A 16347-nucleotide genomic window follows, 5' to 3' on the forward strand; every position below is an offset into this window, starting at 1 on the left:
GATGTTTTCTAAACAAAGTTCTGGAGGAGCCCTTAGGGATGATTGACAGCAATTAACTCACCTGTCTTCCGCCGCCAGGGTATTTAAGCCGGCCTCCTTATCCATACGTCACACGCTGCGGCGCTCGCAAAATTATTGGAGTCGCAAAGCCTCGGTAGGCAGACGTAATGGAGCTGGGTCTTTTCACTAACCATCCAAAAGCTACATCCAGTCAATGGGCTACAGCCACCTGCTTCACCAGCGTTTTCAGGTCACTGCACAGAGCAAGGGCAAGCTACAACTATCGATTATGCTATAGCCTACTCACCCCAGCCTACTTCAAGGCTCTAACACAGTGTTACTCATTGCGCGGCTCGTCAAGCTATTATTGGTGGCTCGCATGCAGGTTTTACTCATTTTGAGTAGGCCTAAACTGTTCGCCAAAGGCCATCATCTCTGACCCCGGCTTGATAAAAACAAAAGTAGGCTCTGATTTAGCCTTGTATACTGTATGACTTCAACGAGGTGATCTTTAGTTTCGTTCTGCTTACAGTATCTCACTGCCACTACTTGCAACGCCTTTGAATGCAATCCGCTGCCCTGTTTACCGGCAATGCTACAGCGGACTTAAACTGCCACCTTGTGGCGATAAGTTGTAATACATTTCATGCAGCTGCGTGTATCACGGAAAGCGCGAATGTGCTATGTGGCCATTTCTAAATGGGACCCACTGTAGGCTATGTGGTAACACAGTCAATATATTTTTTCAAATGTGCTTCATAAACATACAATACTGCACTAAAAACGCAAATATCTGAATTATACTTCTTCCTTCACCCAAATAATTAAGGTGAAAGGAAGTTATTAAGCATTGGCTGTATATATTTAGCTGTTTTGGATGTGTTATTGTTTTTGTGGGATATTTATATGTAGACATGCACATTTGCAAAGGTGAGTTAGTATGTTGTCTTAAAAGTGGCTCTCTTTTTGATTTTGCACTGCCAATGCGGCTCTTGTGAAAAAAATAGTGAGGATCACTGCCCTAACATCAGGCTACTCCGAGCTTGCGCTTTCACGTCGCAAGATTATCCAGGTAACTAGAAATGCTCTAAATTCTAACATGGCTCGCCACCAAGCGTCTGAAATTTGTAGGCTATCCACTATCCAGCGGAGGCCTACAGTATCTTCCGAAGATCACTCAATCCGTAATCCGTGTTGGCATCGGAAACGAACAGGTCTTGTTCATTCACTTCCTATAGTTGTCCAGTGACTTCTCATAAACTGATACTAGCGCTGTTGGATATTTAAGCTACTTATAACGAACTGATAAACCTCAACCTTAAAGGAGAATTCCGGTGTGATGTTGACCTAAAGTGTATTGAAACATGATGCCGAGTGTGCCATATGTCTCATAGTCCATCTCGGCTCGTCCCCTGCACTCCAAAATCTGGCGGTAGTTAGCCGATGCTACCAACAGCTTTTTCAATGGTGGTGCTTCGGCATCGGGCTAGCCATGCAAATAAATCACTGTTTTACACCATTTAAGAGGCTCAATGTATCTCCACACTTCATTGGTAGACTTCTGAGGGCCCTGCCATTTAAAACGAGACATTGAGAACTTTGAAAAAACACTGGTAGTTTACTTACTGTCTGTATAAATCGTCTTGTATCTTCACGAAGTTGAGCGTTTGCAGCCATCTTTAATTTAGTCACGATAAGTCGAGCGACGAGTAAGAATGAACAGGTATGATGAGGGATCAGATTCCAAAAATAATTCAGTGGAAATGCATGGATTCCAGTTGAAACTGGAACTGGAAACTTGAAATTGGAATCCATGCATTTCCACTTTATTATTTTTGGAATCTGATCCCTCATCATACCTGTTCATTCTTACTCGTCGCTCGACTTATCGTGACTAAATTCACAACGTTTCATGTATCTTCTACGGGGTATAGAAACAAGCTAGTTCACTGATATAAGCTTTGCAAAACCTTATGGCTATTGCATTGCTCCAATCATTGGACAGCGGCACACATCCGCAGCACTCCATTACCGCGACATCTTGTTCCGTAGGTCGGAAATTCCATCCTCCTCCGTCTTTTAACTCCTATTTAAGTCCTATAAACCAATCTTTTCTCCTTCCCGCTCCCTCTATTCATTCTCTTCTGCTGACCAGGAAGCAGGCTGCTCTTGACAGCGCTTTCCTGCACCACACACTCCAGAGCGTATCACTCCGCTGCTTCAGCCACAGCCACGCCAGCGGCCCAGGTTCTTAACCACCGACTTCGTTCCCGCAGCATCTCTGCCGTACTTCCGGATCCGACTCCACTTCTTCAGACGGCCCCGGTAGCGACCGCGTCGCTACTCCCTCCGCCCCGCTGCCCCTCTTCCAGTCGTTCTGACGACTGCTCCCTCCCCTCCCCCTTTTTTTTCCCCCTCTCCATTCCATTCCCGGAGTCTCGTCTGTACAGCACGCTACGACTCATGAAGAGGCGTCCGTTCAAACTCACCTCGCTAGCTCCCTATTTTCTTTACGAGTTAGCAAGCACCAGCTCCGGTAGGGACTGCGTCGCTACCCCCCCCCCCCCCCACCCACCCATCCCTTCCCCGGCTCCGCGCTAGACCAGCCCGCCGCAGCGGGTTATCAGCACTCCGCGAGTGCTTCGGATCACAACGTCCCATTCTGGCTCCCCAGCTATTCATTAGCCACAGCCATTTCATTCCATCTGGATACTCACCATTCATGCTATTCATGCCTTATCTGCCTATCATGTATTATGTGTTGTATGTCGTATCATGCTGAATATGTCATGTTTTATCAGGTAATGGTATTCTAAAAGTATTCTTTCAGCCCAGGTTGAATTATTTAAGGCTGCCACAGATAGTACGGAATGAGCTTGGACCCAATGCAACAACAGCTTCAGGGAGACCCATGCAGCAACTGCTCCGCCGAGCTCCTGCTACCCTGCTACAACGGCTCCGCTGAGCCCCAAGACCCATGCAGCAAAAGCTACACAGAGCTACAGGACCCATGCAACGACAGCTTTGCTGAGCCTCAAGAACCATGCAGCAACTACTCTGAGCCCTAAGACCCATGCAACGACTGCTTCGCTGAGCTCCAAGAACCACGCAGCAACTGCTCCGCTGAGCTCCTGCAACCCTGCTACAACGGCTCCGCTGAGCCCCAAGACCCATGCAGCAAAAACTACACCGAGCCCCAGGACCCAGGCAACGACAGCTCCAACGAGCCCCAGGACCCATGCAGAAGCAGCTCCGTCGAGCCCATAGGACCTTTAGGAACAGCTCCGCCAAGGTTCTGGACCCATCTAATGTCTACTCCACTGAACCCCAAGACCATGCAGCAACGTCTCGGCTGAACCCCGAGACCCTCGCGGCAGCAGCTCTGCTGAACCCTGACACCCATCGTTCCCACGGTTATGCAATACACGAATGTCCGCCGCTGAGCAAGCACAACGAAGATCCACTCTTGCGTACTTGCCGCTTGCCTCACTATACTTCGCAAGGGGTTCATGTCACAGCAATCTGATTCACCCTCCATCATGTTTACCGGCCTCCTTTGGGCTGCTGAGATGTAGTGAGTCTACATGCCCCTCGTCTCATTTCATTCCCGATGGCAGATCTTGAGAGTTAGACCAGGACACAATACGTTTACTACTAATCAGACTAAACCGATCAGTTCTGAAAAGGACACTCCATTCATATCCAACTCTGCCTCAGATCCTCAGCTTTCATACCCATCACACTACATCTCATATCGGTCAGCTCAAGCATCGCCTACTAGCCCGCTCTCTTCATCTCAGATGAAGGGTACCCATCACTTGTCACAGGTTCCAGACTCTAATATATATCCTTGTCAAATCCAGTTCCCGCAGGCCGCTACTCTGTGCATTCAGGATAGGAGCTGCTACTACAGCTGCATGCATTGGCCTATCAGAGCATCAATCAAATACTGAGCCGTTGGTCCACAGATGCCTATCAGTCCTACTGTACATCCACTCCATCTAGTGGATCTATGACTTGCTAAGCAAGCGCAAATGTAATTTTGGTAGTGGCCTTCCTTTCTGCTCTTTTGGGGTGTAAGCGGCCATCGCTCTATCGCGATCTCCGCTTCAGGCATTCCTTGACCACGGCCAGCTACCATGCCAAACTCGCGCTTAGCTTATACACTCAGTATAGCAATCATGCCGACGGGCAAACTAGTGAAATGATTATTTCTAAACAAAGTTCGGGAGGAGCCCTTAGGGATGATTGACAGCAATTAACTCGCCTGTCTTCCGCCGCCAGGGTATTTAAGCCGGCCTCCTTATCCATACGTCACACGCCGCGGCGCTCATAAAATGATCCCTCCTCCTCCCCTTACTCCTCCATTTCACTGATAGCCCAGTTACACATCCTCCTTACACTGGGGGGTGCAAGCGGCCATCGCTCTATCGCGATCTCCGCTTCAGGCATACCACGACCACGGCCAGCTACCATGCCAAACACGCGCTTAGCTTATACACTCAGTATAGCAATCATGCCGACGGGCGAACTAGTGAAAACAAGTTGGATAGATTGGATACTTGGATAAGCCCTCTCCTCTCTAGCCCAGATGAGTCCATGATTTCTAAAAAGAATTTTGGTCTAACCGCAGGACCTTTTCCCACTTTACCTCAGTCCATTTTAAACAAGCTCAGGCCCGGTGGCATTTCTGTATCATGTCTAAATACAATTGTGGCTGTTGCATGGTAAAGTTTACTAGCATTTCTGAATTGAGTATCCAACTGTGCTCATAGACTGGTTATCAGAGGTTTTCCTGAGCCCATACAATACTTTTCTGTACAGAAACAGGTCTGGTTTTGATACAGTGCCATCTGAGGTCCAAAAGACCACGCCCATCCAATATTGTTTTTCAGCTCTAGTCCTTGTTTGCAAAGACTTCTTTGGATTCCCTAAATATCTTAATTCTATTATGTACTGTAGATGATGAACTCCCCAAATACTTCACAATTTAATGTTAAAAAGCATTACAAATTGTTTCATAATTTTACAGGTTTACACAAAGTGATGAATACCCCTACATCTTTACTAAGAGACTCTGCCTCTCTGGGTATGAAAAATAGCATTCCAATCATGTTGCCAATTACCTTAAAGGGACACCAGGCAACGTTAATTAATCATCTTCGTAAATCAGTATATAGTTAAATGACCCATTACGGGGCGAATGAAGGCTCTCTCGCCCGCCCCTACTGCCTGTAAGAAGAATATCCCACTTGCAAGTTCTGTGTATCCTACTCGCCGACCGACGCAGGATCAGTTTACAGCACAGAGGCAGGCTAACGAAACGCTAGAGATTGTTGCAAATGTGTGTATAATGGCAGAGCCGGCGAAGAAGCAGCGAAAACCGTTGACGGAAGACTCAAAGAAAAGGAAAAGAGCTTCAGACCGAGCGAGGGGGAGTTTCGTAGAGAAAAAGCATCAGGCTTGCCTGGTGTCCCTTTAATTAGTTGTGAAACATTCCACCTTTTTTGTTTTCTTTATCATTACATTTATCACTGTTAATCACTGATCAGGCTATGTTCGTTATCATTGGTTTCTCCATTACTTTCCTTGCCACTGATACCTCTCTCCCATCACTTCACTCTAATTACTTCATCATATAATATCCTGGCTCCCATCACTGATGAAATGTCCTGGCTCTCATCACTCTCATCTCATCTCATCTATTCCTTATCTACCCCAGCTCATCACTGGTTATCTTTCTCATCGGTCACCTCATCCCTCATCCCTCAGTGGTCCTCCTCCTCATCCCTTATCCCAACCCTTATCAGCCCTCTCACCCCCCTCATCGCTCTCTCCCACTCCCCTCACTGGAGTCCTGAGTCATCCCACTCCTTGGCCGAGGGCCCCCCTGCTGACCAGCTGTTTATCCTGGACCTTAGAGCCAAAGCCAACTCTGGCCGGAGGGGAAAGCCTGTTTTCTTATCTGCGGAAACTATTTTGTTGAATAGTTTACCCTTTTTCTGTTGGCTTTGGCGCTCTGAACAGGAATCAGTATCTTCAAAACCGAGGGGATCCTGTGATCTCTGTATTATGAACTATTAGGCAAACATCTTGAGCTGGTTTGTGTCATTTTAACAAGAAAGTCAACAATGGTGATTTTAATGAACTAGTGTCAGTTTAGGATATTTCCATACATTTGTATAGCATTCATTTGGTTGACAGAAACTAGAGTCTTAGCCCATTTTCAGTCTCAGTTTGTCACAAATCCACACATCCATCCACATGATATTACCAAATACCAAATGCTTAAATATGTCAATACACTGTGATTTGCATCAATGTTGTATTGAATCTGAAGATTGTCACACTTATTTTAATTGGCTTCTCCTTCACTATTGTATGTCACTGCTTAAAAGTGTTTGCCAAATAGAAACATAAGTATGTTATCAGATTGTTACTCAGACTCAAGACATGGTATTGTCATGGGCAGATAAAACAGGAGTTTTTGATTGACTGACAGACAAATAGAATCGATTTCAACACCCTGTTAATTATTTTATGTTCTCTTAATTGACATGTATGGTAATTAGGCCTATATGTTTATCTAAATTAACAATCACCCAAACATGCTATTTAGATCGCAAACACAATCATTTGGACTTGAAGTACACCAGGAATGTGTATGAAACAGTATTTGTTTCTGCATCTACCTCCTCAGTGGACATGAAGTTTTCTAAGTATAGGTTCATGGTAGAACATACTGCCCCCAGGGTGGAGACAGAACCAAAACATTCCTGCAGAACAAACTCATATAAAAAGTAATAATTGAGAGAATTGAGAGATGCCTGAAGTTTATTGTGACCAGTTACACAATGATTTCAAGAGATCTCAAGGATATGATGGTTTATCACAAGGCTACTGCAAGGTGGCCCAAGCATGTAATATTATAGCTCTGACTGAATTGAAAGAAACGGTAACACTTTTACTTGACAGTATCAACATAAGAGTGACATGACACTGTCATGACACATGAAACCTAACCCTGATCCTAACCCCAACCCTAACCCTATCCCTAACCCTAACTCTAAACCTAACCCTAACTTGTTATGACAAAAACCGAATGTCGCTTAATAACAGAAGCGTTATGTCATAAACATTTATGACTTGTTTATGACACGTTCATGACAGTGTCATGTCACTCTTATGTCGACACTGTCAATAAAGTGTAACCAAAAAAACACTGGTAAAAGGCAAACAAAGACAAACTTGTTGGGCTATCACATCCCTAGGCCTTTCTATGTAAAGCTTTATGTGCACATACATTGGCTTTATGTCCACCAACTCAAGAAGGAAAACATCTGCAGAAAGCTTCAAAGTAGTGATCACCACAATCATCTGGTTTTGTAATACAGGCCCTGCCTACATCTGGCTGATACTGAGACAACATTTGTTGAGATGATTGGTCATGTTTGCGTAAGACAACATGGGTCTTTGGTGAGCGAAAAATCATTCTCCATAAAACACATTGTCATCCTCGATGGCGTTGTGCTCCCATGCGCGTTGTTCCACATCGGATGTGTCTGTGGTGCAGAGTGACCTTTAGTTACCCTTAGCTCCTCCTTGGGCCCCTGTCCTGTAGTAAGTGTTCTAGCCAGCTCTTACACCACGGTTCCTCGGTCATTAAATCAGTTACAGTGTGCGATCAACGGAGAGCCAGCGCGCAAGAGAAGAAACACTCAACTCTGATTAGGACGAAAATGTGGAAACAATTTTGCCTCTCTGAACTCACAAGGCCCTGGTCCAAGCCCAGCTGAGAGGGAAAGAGGGAAGGGAACAGCTGAGTTAGTGTGTGTGTGTGTGTTTGTTTGTGATTATATGCGTGTGTATGTGTGTGCACTTTAGCTAAAACACTGCCCAGTCCCAGAGCTGTGTTAACGGTAAACACTGTGATTGTGCAGCATGATGTGTTGCGCTGTGCGTCACCGAGAGCGTCTGGGCCACGCGTGCGTCAGCAGCAGGGAAAGCCATTCCTTAGGGCCAGCGCTGGGTGGGGGGTGGGGGAGTGTTTGTCATCAGGCTTTATCTTTAACACAACAAAAACACATTATATGAGCTCTGAGTCTTTGGTTCGGACCCAGCAGTCTAAGAGAGAGAGAGACCCATATGTGGTTCACTGGATTCTCTCCAGCAGTGCTCAGGGTGTAGCAATCAGACTACACCTATGTCATCTACGTCTGTGATGACGGAGAAACATTTGAAAACACTGTACCATACCATACCATCAACGTGTTTTACAAAAACTTAGTGTCAGATTTAAAGTATACTGGAATGGAAATGTATTTATTTGAAACAGGGACAATGCACATATAAACATTAATCTTGTAATACAAGAGAAAATGTCTTGGACCAGGTTATAGCAACAACTGCTTAATTTCCACCAGTAGTCCCTGAAATCTGTGGAGAAAAAACTAAACACTTCTGAAAGGAGTTACCAGGAAGTGGAAGAGAAGACAACAGGTCACTCTTGGAGTTTTGCACTCAGTCACATGTGGTGCTTCGAGTCTATTCGATGTCTGTTCACATGGCAACGATCTTAAGCTTCAGTGAGGCACAGTGGTTATTTATCTAACATCATGCGGTAGTGCTGCGCTGGACATCAGCGAAGCAGAGGCTTGCCTTCTCATAAACCCTTCCCAAGCTTGACTGGATGTCCCTGTTCACAGACCACAGGGAGATATTTGTGAATGAGATAAACGCGTGGTAGGGGTGGAATGCAGAGATAGCCGAGAGTCAGTATTGAGGCAGTGAACAGACACTTAGACACAGACATTGGAAATACGCAAAGGCAAAGAAACGCAATGACACACACACACACTCTCTCTCACACACACACTCACACAGATAACCTGTTTTCATTCAGAAGGCTTTCATCAACATCTGGCAAAATTATAATGGTGAGGTGGTCATTTGAACTCATATGCAGCTTAACACATCAATTGTCACGCTGACTCTTGACAGAGTAATTGAATCCAAAGGTTTAAGAGAGATTGCTCAAATTCATTTAGTTCCACTGTTCCACCCCTGCCAGGTCCAGAAACAGTGCCACAGCTTTGCGGGGTCAGTATGGTACATATACACTATAGCCCAGAGTGACAGGTGTCTCTCAGAGGCTGCCAGCAGTGGTAGGACACTTGTGTCAATGTTCTCCCAAGAGAACATGTTAGCCTGAAAGTCCTGATCTTTGGTACACTGCTATGGCTTACATTGACCTAATGGAGTCTCTCTCAGTCAGGGTTAGATATGGAAACCCAGCAGGTCTTGAGTGTTCCCAAGGAGCATTTGGGATGTTTCTCTGGTTTATTATTATTATTATTATTATTTTATTGTGCTTTACATTAGCGTAGTGTATGTGTTTGACGCCTGAAGGTAAAGGTAAAATCTGAACAAGGTAAAATCTGAACAAGGGAAGGCTTCAATGTTCAGACTGTGTCTTAGATGCAGATAGAGGAATCTGCATGGAAGATTATATTTATTCTAAGGCCAAGAGAGAGAGAGGGAGAGAGAAAGATTGAGAGGCAGAGAGAGAGAGAGAGAGAGAGGGGCAGAGAGAGGGGCTCACACCAGAAAATGGAAAGAAAAAAAAAAAGGATTTGGGTGTGGTGGGACGGGAGAGAGAGAGAGCATAAGAGGCTGCTGGTGCTGGAGTCCCATTGTGAGTGTTCGCCACCCATCTGAGGAAATTAACACTTCCTGTTGTTTTTATAGAGCTTTCCTGCCGCAGGCGAGTGTCTCTTTCTCTCTCTCACATGCGCTCAGAGTTGGCCGAGGAGAGACAGAGGCGAGCCGACACCATGAGAACCTCAGCCTGGGTCCCCGCTCCTTCTCCTCTCGTCTGGGGTAAGCTGTGTTATTCTTACTCGACTGTTACTGGTGAAATAAATGTAGAAGAAAAAGGGGGAACAGAGAGAGACAGGAGGAGCGAGAGAGAGAGAAAGAGGGAGAAACAGAGCTTGACAGAGCTGTTTTAGACCACTGGGTTTTTGCGTAGCTGTGCTAAGCTGACTGGAGAGTTGAATTCTCACAGGCAGTTTTGGAGTGCCAGAGGGAGTGTGTTGGGGAACAGATGTAGAGGTAATAAATGAGTCTAGTGAACATACACACACACACACACACACACACACACACACACAATGAACACACACTGACAACTGAAGTCAACATTAGTTATTTGTTGTTGCTAAGAAAAGCTGTTTCCCCTACATGCACACATTACCTGTTACATAATAGTTATATTACAGTAAATAAATATTACAGTAATGTCAATGAATTTGAGAGAGAAATATTAATTTCCATAGCTAGGCTTAGCGAGGCAGTGTTTACTGCTGTGTACCACAGTGAGGAGTACAGGAAATGACCACCCGAGACCCTTTGCACAGGAAGAATGGGAGGAGAGCATCCTTTCCCACCCTGTCCCCCACAGACTCAGCAACTCTTTGACTCACTTGGTACTGAATCTCAATTAGAAGAGAAATATGTCTAACATCTCATAGATTTCACTCCCTTGCTATATTTATGTAGTGTGTGTGTGTGTGTGTGTGTGTGTGTGTGCTGCATGCATTTATCATGTATGCACCACCTTTTCTTTCAACCACTATCTTGTTCGACCAAATGACTTAAACCTCTGCATTCTCATTCTGCATTTTGTAAGCTACTTGCTAAATGAATAAATAAATGTGTGTGTGTGTGTCTGTGTGTGTGTGTGCGCGCGCATGCCTGTCAATGAAAACAGCACATTACACACTATCACTGTGTTGTGAGTGGCTATATTAAGACTTCTTTCTGAGAGGCCCTGTGTGTGACTGTGTGTTGTCTTCATAGTGATCTACACCAGCCTGCTGCTGGGAAACATCAGGGCTCTGGTGAATGAGAGCAAGAACATGGGGGACAGGAAGGATCCAGAGAGCACCAAGCAGATCTGGGTGAGAAATCTACATTAAAGATTTGGGTCTTTGCAATGTTAAACTTGTAATCTGTTGGATGCAATACATTCCAAATTCTTTGGATAAATGTAGTCAGCCAAGCCCAGATTTTTGTTCAGTTAGCCGAGGAAGAAGCTGGGATGGATGTTTGTACCATACTGGATATATTCTAATCCACTGAGATGATCATTTTCTATCAGGTCAATAGCATGCTATAATGGACAAAATGTGTGTGACTGCTCCATAATATGTGAGCAAAAGCAGGTATTGTATTAGGGCCTTATGAATAAGACATCATTAGCCCATTTTACAACAACACAGGAGCAAAGATCTCTCATATTGAGTGGAAAGAGAGTGTATCAAAATGTTGTGAGACTTTTACCTGTTATTTAAAATCTTCTACCCATCATTGTGTATATTTACCAAGCAGCCTGGCCTCTCATAGATTGCAGCAAGACGAGACACAGACAAGGGACACATTAGTGACTTCTAACCTTACTCAGTTATTTGATTTGATAACCACCTTGATTTTCACAAAACAAAGCACAAATGTAAGTTTGAAATGAATTTTGACATAAAACTCCTCCTTGACTTTTAGACCGAGACTGTCCGTCCCTCTTCTCCCGTGCCTACACATGAAACACACAAGCCGAGTAAGAACCTTTTTCTACTCTATATGCATGCACAGAAAGCTGAACCCTATCAGGTCTTCAAAGAAGGCCAGGCCCAGTAAATACTGTAATGCCTTAAATACAAGACTGACAGACACACACACACACACACACAAGACAAAACACATCCCTCGTCAATCAGGCAGGTCCTATAGCTTTAGTGGTGTCATGGAACTCAGCACCAGTGTACCTCCAACATCAAACCATCATCGAGATGAAGACTCAAGTGATGAAAGCATGTAAGGGAAAATGTGACAAATAACAAAGGAATGGACCTTCTCCACTCGCCTCTCCTGTATCTAAAGGTCGATACCAATCAACTTGACAATACGAAAGATTCTCTAACCTCTTTGGGAAATTATGGTTAAAGCAAGCAGCAGTGTTTTTGACCGTGTTCCACAAGATGGGTTTCTGTGATCATGTGTGAGATGTGATGTGAGCATAAGTCCACAGGAGATCAAGTCAGTCAAGATAGAACAAACATACTTGTGGAGGGGCCTCTTGCTGAGAAAATGCACAACAGATATTGAGTTAACTGCCAAGAGCAACAGCCATGGGGAATCTTTTTCAGGCCAGCAAACACACAGGGCAGGCTTGCCGGCCAGCGCAGGACCAGTGAGACTGGCCACATGGCCCACACATGGACTGTGTCAAAGGTTAATCAAAACCTTATTGTCAGCAATATCCACGCGTCCGTCTCCTTCAACCAGATCATGTTAAAATCTCATTAACAACGAACCTACAAAACACACCACAACCCAACCCAATATGACAGGCAAGGGACAGCAACACCACTTTATAACACTGAGCCAAAGCACATTGTAACAAGTCAGCAATCTAAAGGCACCGGCTGCCAATGCATATATAAGTCAAAAGGGTAAAATTTGATCTGAACATTTCTAACAAGTCTTTAAGTTGTAGTTTATATGTCCAGAAAAGACTGTTTGTTGTCTGAAGTCTTACCAAGACTGCACTCACATGGCAAACAGCCTGCAAATGTTACATAAAGCGCCTGGCTCACTGAGGACTCTGGACAGCCTCCCTCACTTCTTTTGAACTAAAGCTCTGAAACTGTGACTGGTCCAAAACGTTCTAAGTCTAAGAAGGTGCATGTTGTGGCCCAGCCATGCCAGACAAGGAAATAAGTGTCCTCTTATGATGGTTGAAAACTCAGAAAAGCACCTGATGTATGAAATTGCAATTGACGAGTAGAGGTAGCCTAAGAAAAATAATAAAAAGATTAGGCTATTTCTTCGAAAGTTTTGCACCTGGTCTTGGGTTGCCTACGTTTGGAAAAGAAACGTGGACAGGGCAAACTACAATATTACCCACCCACCTCTCCACATGAAAACTGAGACGTGAGAGGAGATGGAAAAGAAGAGCAAAGGAGAGCGATAGGAGCGGTCAAAAAGTGGGCAGTCCCGGCGCCGTCAGGATCCACTGGTAACCGCTGATAAGACCCCAACATCTGGTAACCGGAGGTTACAGCGCGTTGCATTCCCACCCTCTTGCATTTCCTGTTATGCCCTGTGCTGTTCGGCACGCTTGGAAGCCTCTGCAGACGGTCAGCAAGTCCCGCCTCGATTTCGATTTCTCTGTCATGAGGGGAACCCTGACTTTTTTAGGAGTGTTCCTCTCTGTTTTCTTCCGTAAGTGTGATTAAACTGGACTGTAAACGTATACCATGCTCTTCCTTCAGGAATTCTGTCAAAATATTGCACGGAGTCACTAGTTCTGGCTGGAGATCGCGATGCAGGCTTGTATTTTAAAGTTGAATAGCCTTCTAGAACATGTCTCCCTTCATTCAAAAGGAATGTTCTCTTTTCTTTAGATACCAACGGAATGGTGAATTCCGACAGAACGACATACGGTAAGATAAGAAAAAAAAATATTTTTTTTTTTTATTGTTGTCCTCATCATTAGGTCTCAGAAAGGGCATTAATAAGCATTTAAATTATTAACTGGTTAGATGAGGGCGCCAAACTCGTATTAAGCCTACTTGCCTAAGCAATTTATATGAAATAAGCTGATTTTTAACCGTTACCTTACAGATTGTGGTAATAAAACCACTCATTGTCGGGAGTACTACTGTTCTGTCTGTGAGGAATTTGGCCTAGCAAGGAGTGAATGCTACAAAGCTCTACATGACCACGTTTGTTACCACCCTTTTATAAGTGCCATGAATCAGTTTAACAACACAAACCTTTGTCAGTGGCATATGGTGCAAGAGTAAGTAGGCTATCTGATATTTATTTAATATTAATCCAGTGTGGAAGGAAACTTACAACTAATAACTCTCCTTTAAATGCCATAGGCCTTACAACACCTTCACAGAGTGCACAGAGGAGATCGCTGACTGTCTGCTGATTCCATGGCCTAATCCTGATGTGGAGAAGGTTTTTGTCGACATTCACACCACATTCTTTCAAGACTGTGCCGTGGAGGAGCTGAGGGACCCACCTCCCAGCATCGTGTTTGCCCTGGTCATGACGCCCATCTGCCTCATCCCTGCCATGGTCATCCTCGTTGTGCTGAAGACCAAGAATGGAGACGGCAGGTCCTGACGTGTGGTCACTGTTGCTCACGCTGCTGCCCATGCTGCTTTGGACACACACATACACACACTTCTCCAACATCATCTCAAGCAGCTCATCTCATGCTCTGCTGTCTCCATCCATTCAGATTGGAGTGATGCCAAATTATGTTTTTTTTTTTTTTGTTTTTTTTTTTAACACAATGCCTTGGACATAAGGCTGCACAATTATTTGATTTTCAGTTGTAATAACAATTTGAACTAATGCAATTATAATAATTGTGCAGCCCACAACTTTTTCCCAATGGTTAATGTCACATGATTTTTATATTTATATCATCCTCTTTGTGTGATAGATAGTGAAGCTTACCTCACTGGAATGATGTGCTTCTCATGCACCAGGCATGCTCACCAATCAGAAGTGGCCCAACTTAAAGTGAACTCTGGAATCTAGTTTTGACTAGAAATTATGTCTTCAGTGATGTCATTTGGGGTGAATTGCACATTGTTGAAGTGGACAGGAGATGAAAACGGTCTCCAATACTTGGCTGGCTTTATGATGTTTTTTCTAGATTGAGTATTTCAGAACGGGAACTACACATTTAAGAATCTGCCACTTACATATTTTAAACTAATGTACAGGATAGAGGTTGTCAGTCAATTATATATTCATATAAACATTATTTTCAAAGCACTTAAGTAATTTTGGCATCACTTTGATGACAAAGGCCCCAAAGGCTTGCTGAGTGACAGGGCCATTGTTTGTCCCAACTGAGATACCCGCAGGAAAAAAAAAAAAAAAACACAAGACGAGGGCATTGCAGCCAATGATGGTATTATAAATAATAATAATAAATAATATGTATTTTGAAATGGTAATAACTGGGAAAAGAGAAGTTTTTCTAGTCTCCATTAGCCGACTGCTTACCTAACTGATGAATGTAGCAGGGATAAGAATAGTGGCCAGCATCATCTGATAGGAAAATCAGGGTGTGCTCTCCAACGATAGGCCAGTCGCGTTGAGGATGGCCCGAATGGACTGCTCCGATTAGCAGAGGAAGTGGGGGGTCAGGGTTGAGGACAAGCCTCAGCAGCACAATGGCAAGAAATGTTTTCCGGGCATTGTCCCCTAATGAGGGTTGCAAGGCTTGCGCCTGGCAGTACCCTCAGGATTCCTCTCATCTCTGGCACCCGGTTTGGTATATTTGTCCATGCCGTAGATATATTTTTAGATAACATAATAATGCAATAACAATGTAATGGCAATATGCTGTTTTTGTATGACAATGAAAGCCAATGAGAGTCTTTCAGTTTGAATGACCAAATAAATATTTACTCTTTGTGTACTCATGCTGTTGATGTACTTTGTAACATGAAGTGTGTCATGTATTGTTCAGGATAAATTAAGAGTTTGTAAACTGGTCATTGTGCTTCCCTTCCTCAATGGCTTCAGCGTTTGTTGATTGCATTTGTAAACCTGTAATGTAGCAAAACCATTCTCTTGGAATAACAACACCTTGGAGTCAGCACTTAAATAATGTAAATTTCTCTATTGGATTAAAAAATGACTGATTGATTGATATGAGGGGTAAAAATGATGTAACGATACACATTTCACCTCTTATCAATGTGAAGTGTTGGTTAATCAAGTTATAATCTACACAGAGACAGGATGGAGATTAGACCAGAAGTACAATATAATCTGTTCTACATACAAAAGCGCTTTCATTCTTGACCCTGAACACCCGCAGAGGATCTTGGACATCTGTGTTTTGTGAACTGGTCATTGGGGAGAGATTTGGGGAGCTATGTACATTAGGTCATCATACTGTTCCCGTTGAATATGCCCTTTCATCACACTATATTGTATACACATTAGATTCCAACTCAGTCCTCTGTTACTCCTGGTGTTCATCCAGACTCTGTGTTCCCACGCCTGCTAGTGGGATGCAACTGGATGCAACATTCCCTTTGACTTTATGGTGACACAACCACACCTGCAAAAGGCAACTTCTCAAAGGAAAGCTTCAGTTTTTGTGTTGGTGCGGATGCCAGAGACACAGGCATTCTCTGTGGTAGGCCCGGAATACGGCTGCTATCCTAACTTATGCCTCTCACAGGCTTCATTGCCAGCCGTTGACTGGCAGAATTGGCTCTGAGAACTAAAATGTGTAAATTTGGA

The 16347-nt window shown here is 44.1% G+C and overlaps 1 protein-coding gene across 1 annotated transcript; it reads left to right on the plus strand.

The window, feature by feature from the left end:
* The first annotated feature begins 65 nt into the window (after nt 1–65).
* On the plus strand, nt 66–15511 carry ramp2 (receptor (G protein-coupled) activity modifying protein 2). Its single transcript, XM_042087482.1, has 7 exons — nt 66–269; nt 9748–9879; nt 10861–10961; nt 11560–11614; nt 13464–13502; nt 13684–13861; nt 13947–15511. Exons 1-7 carry the CDS (start codon nt 215–217, stop codon nt 14194–14196), a joined length of 810 nt encoding a protein of 269 aa, XP_041943416.1. The 5' UTR covers nt 66–214; the 3' UTR covers nt 14197–15511.
* The last annotated feature ends 836 nt before the right edge of the window (nt 15512–16347 follow it).

This window comes from Alosa sapidissima, chromosome 3 (genome assembly GCF_018492685.1).
Source record: "Alosa sapidissima isolate fAloSap1 chromosome 3, fAloSap1.pri, whole genome shotgun sequence".
NCBI classification, from domain to species: domain Eukaryota; kingdom Metazoa; phylum Chordata; class Actinopteri; order Clupeiformes; family Clupeidae; genus Alosa; species Alosa sapidissima.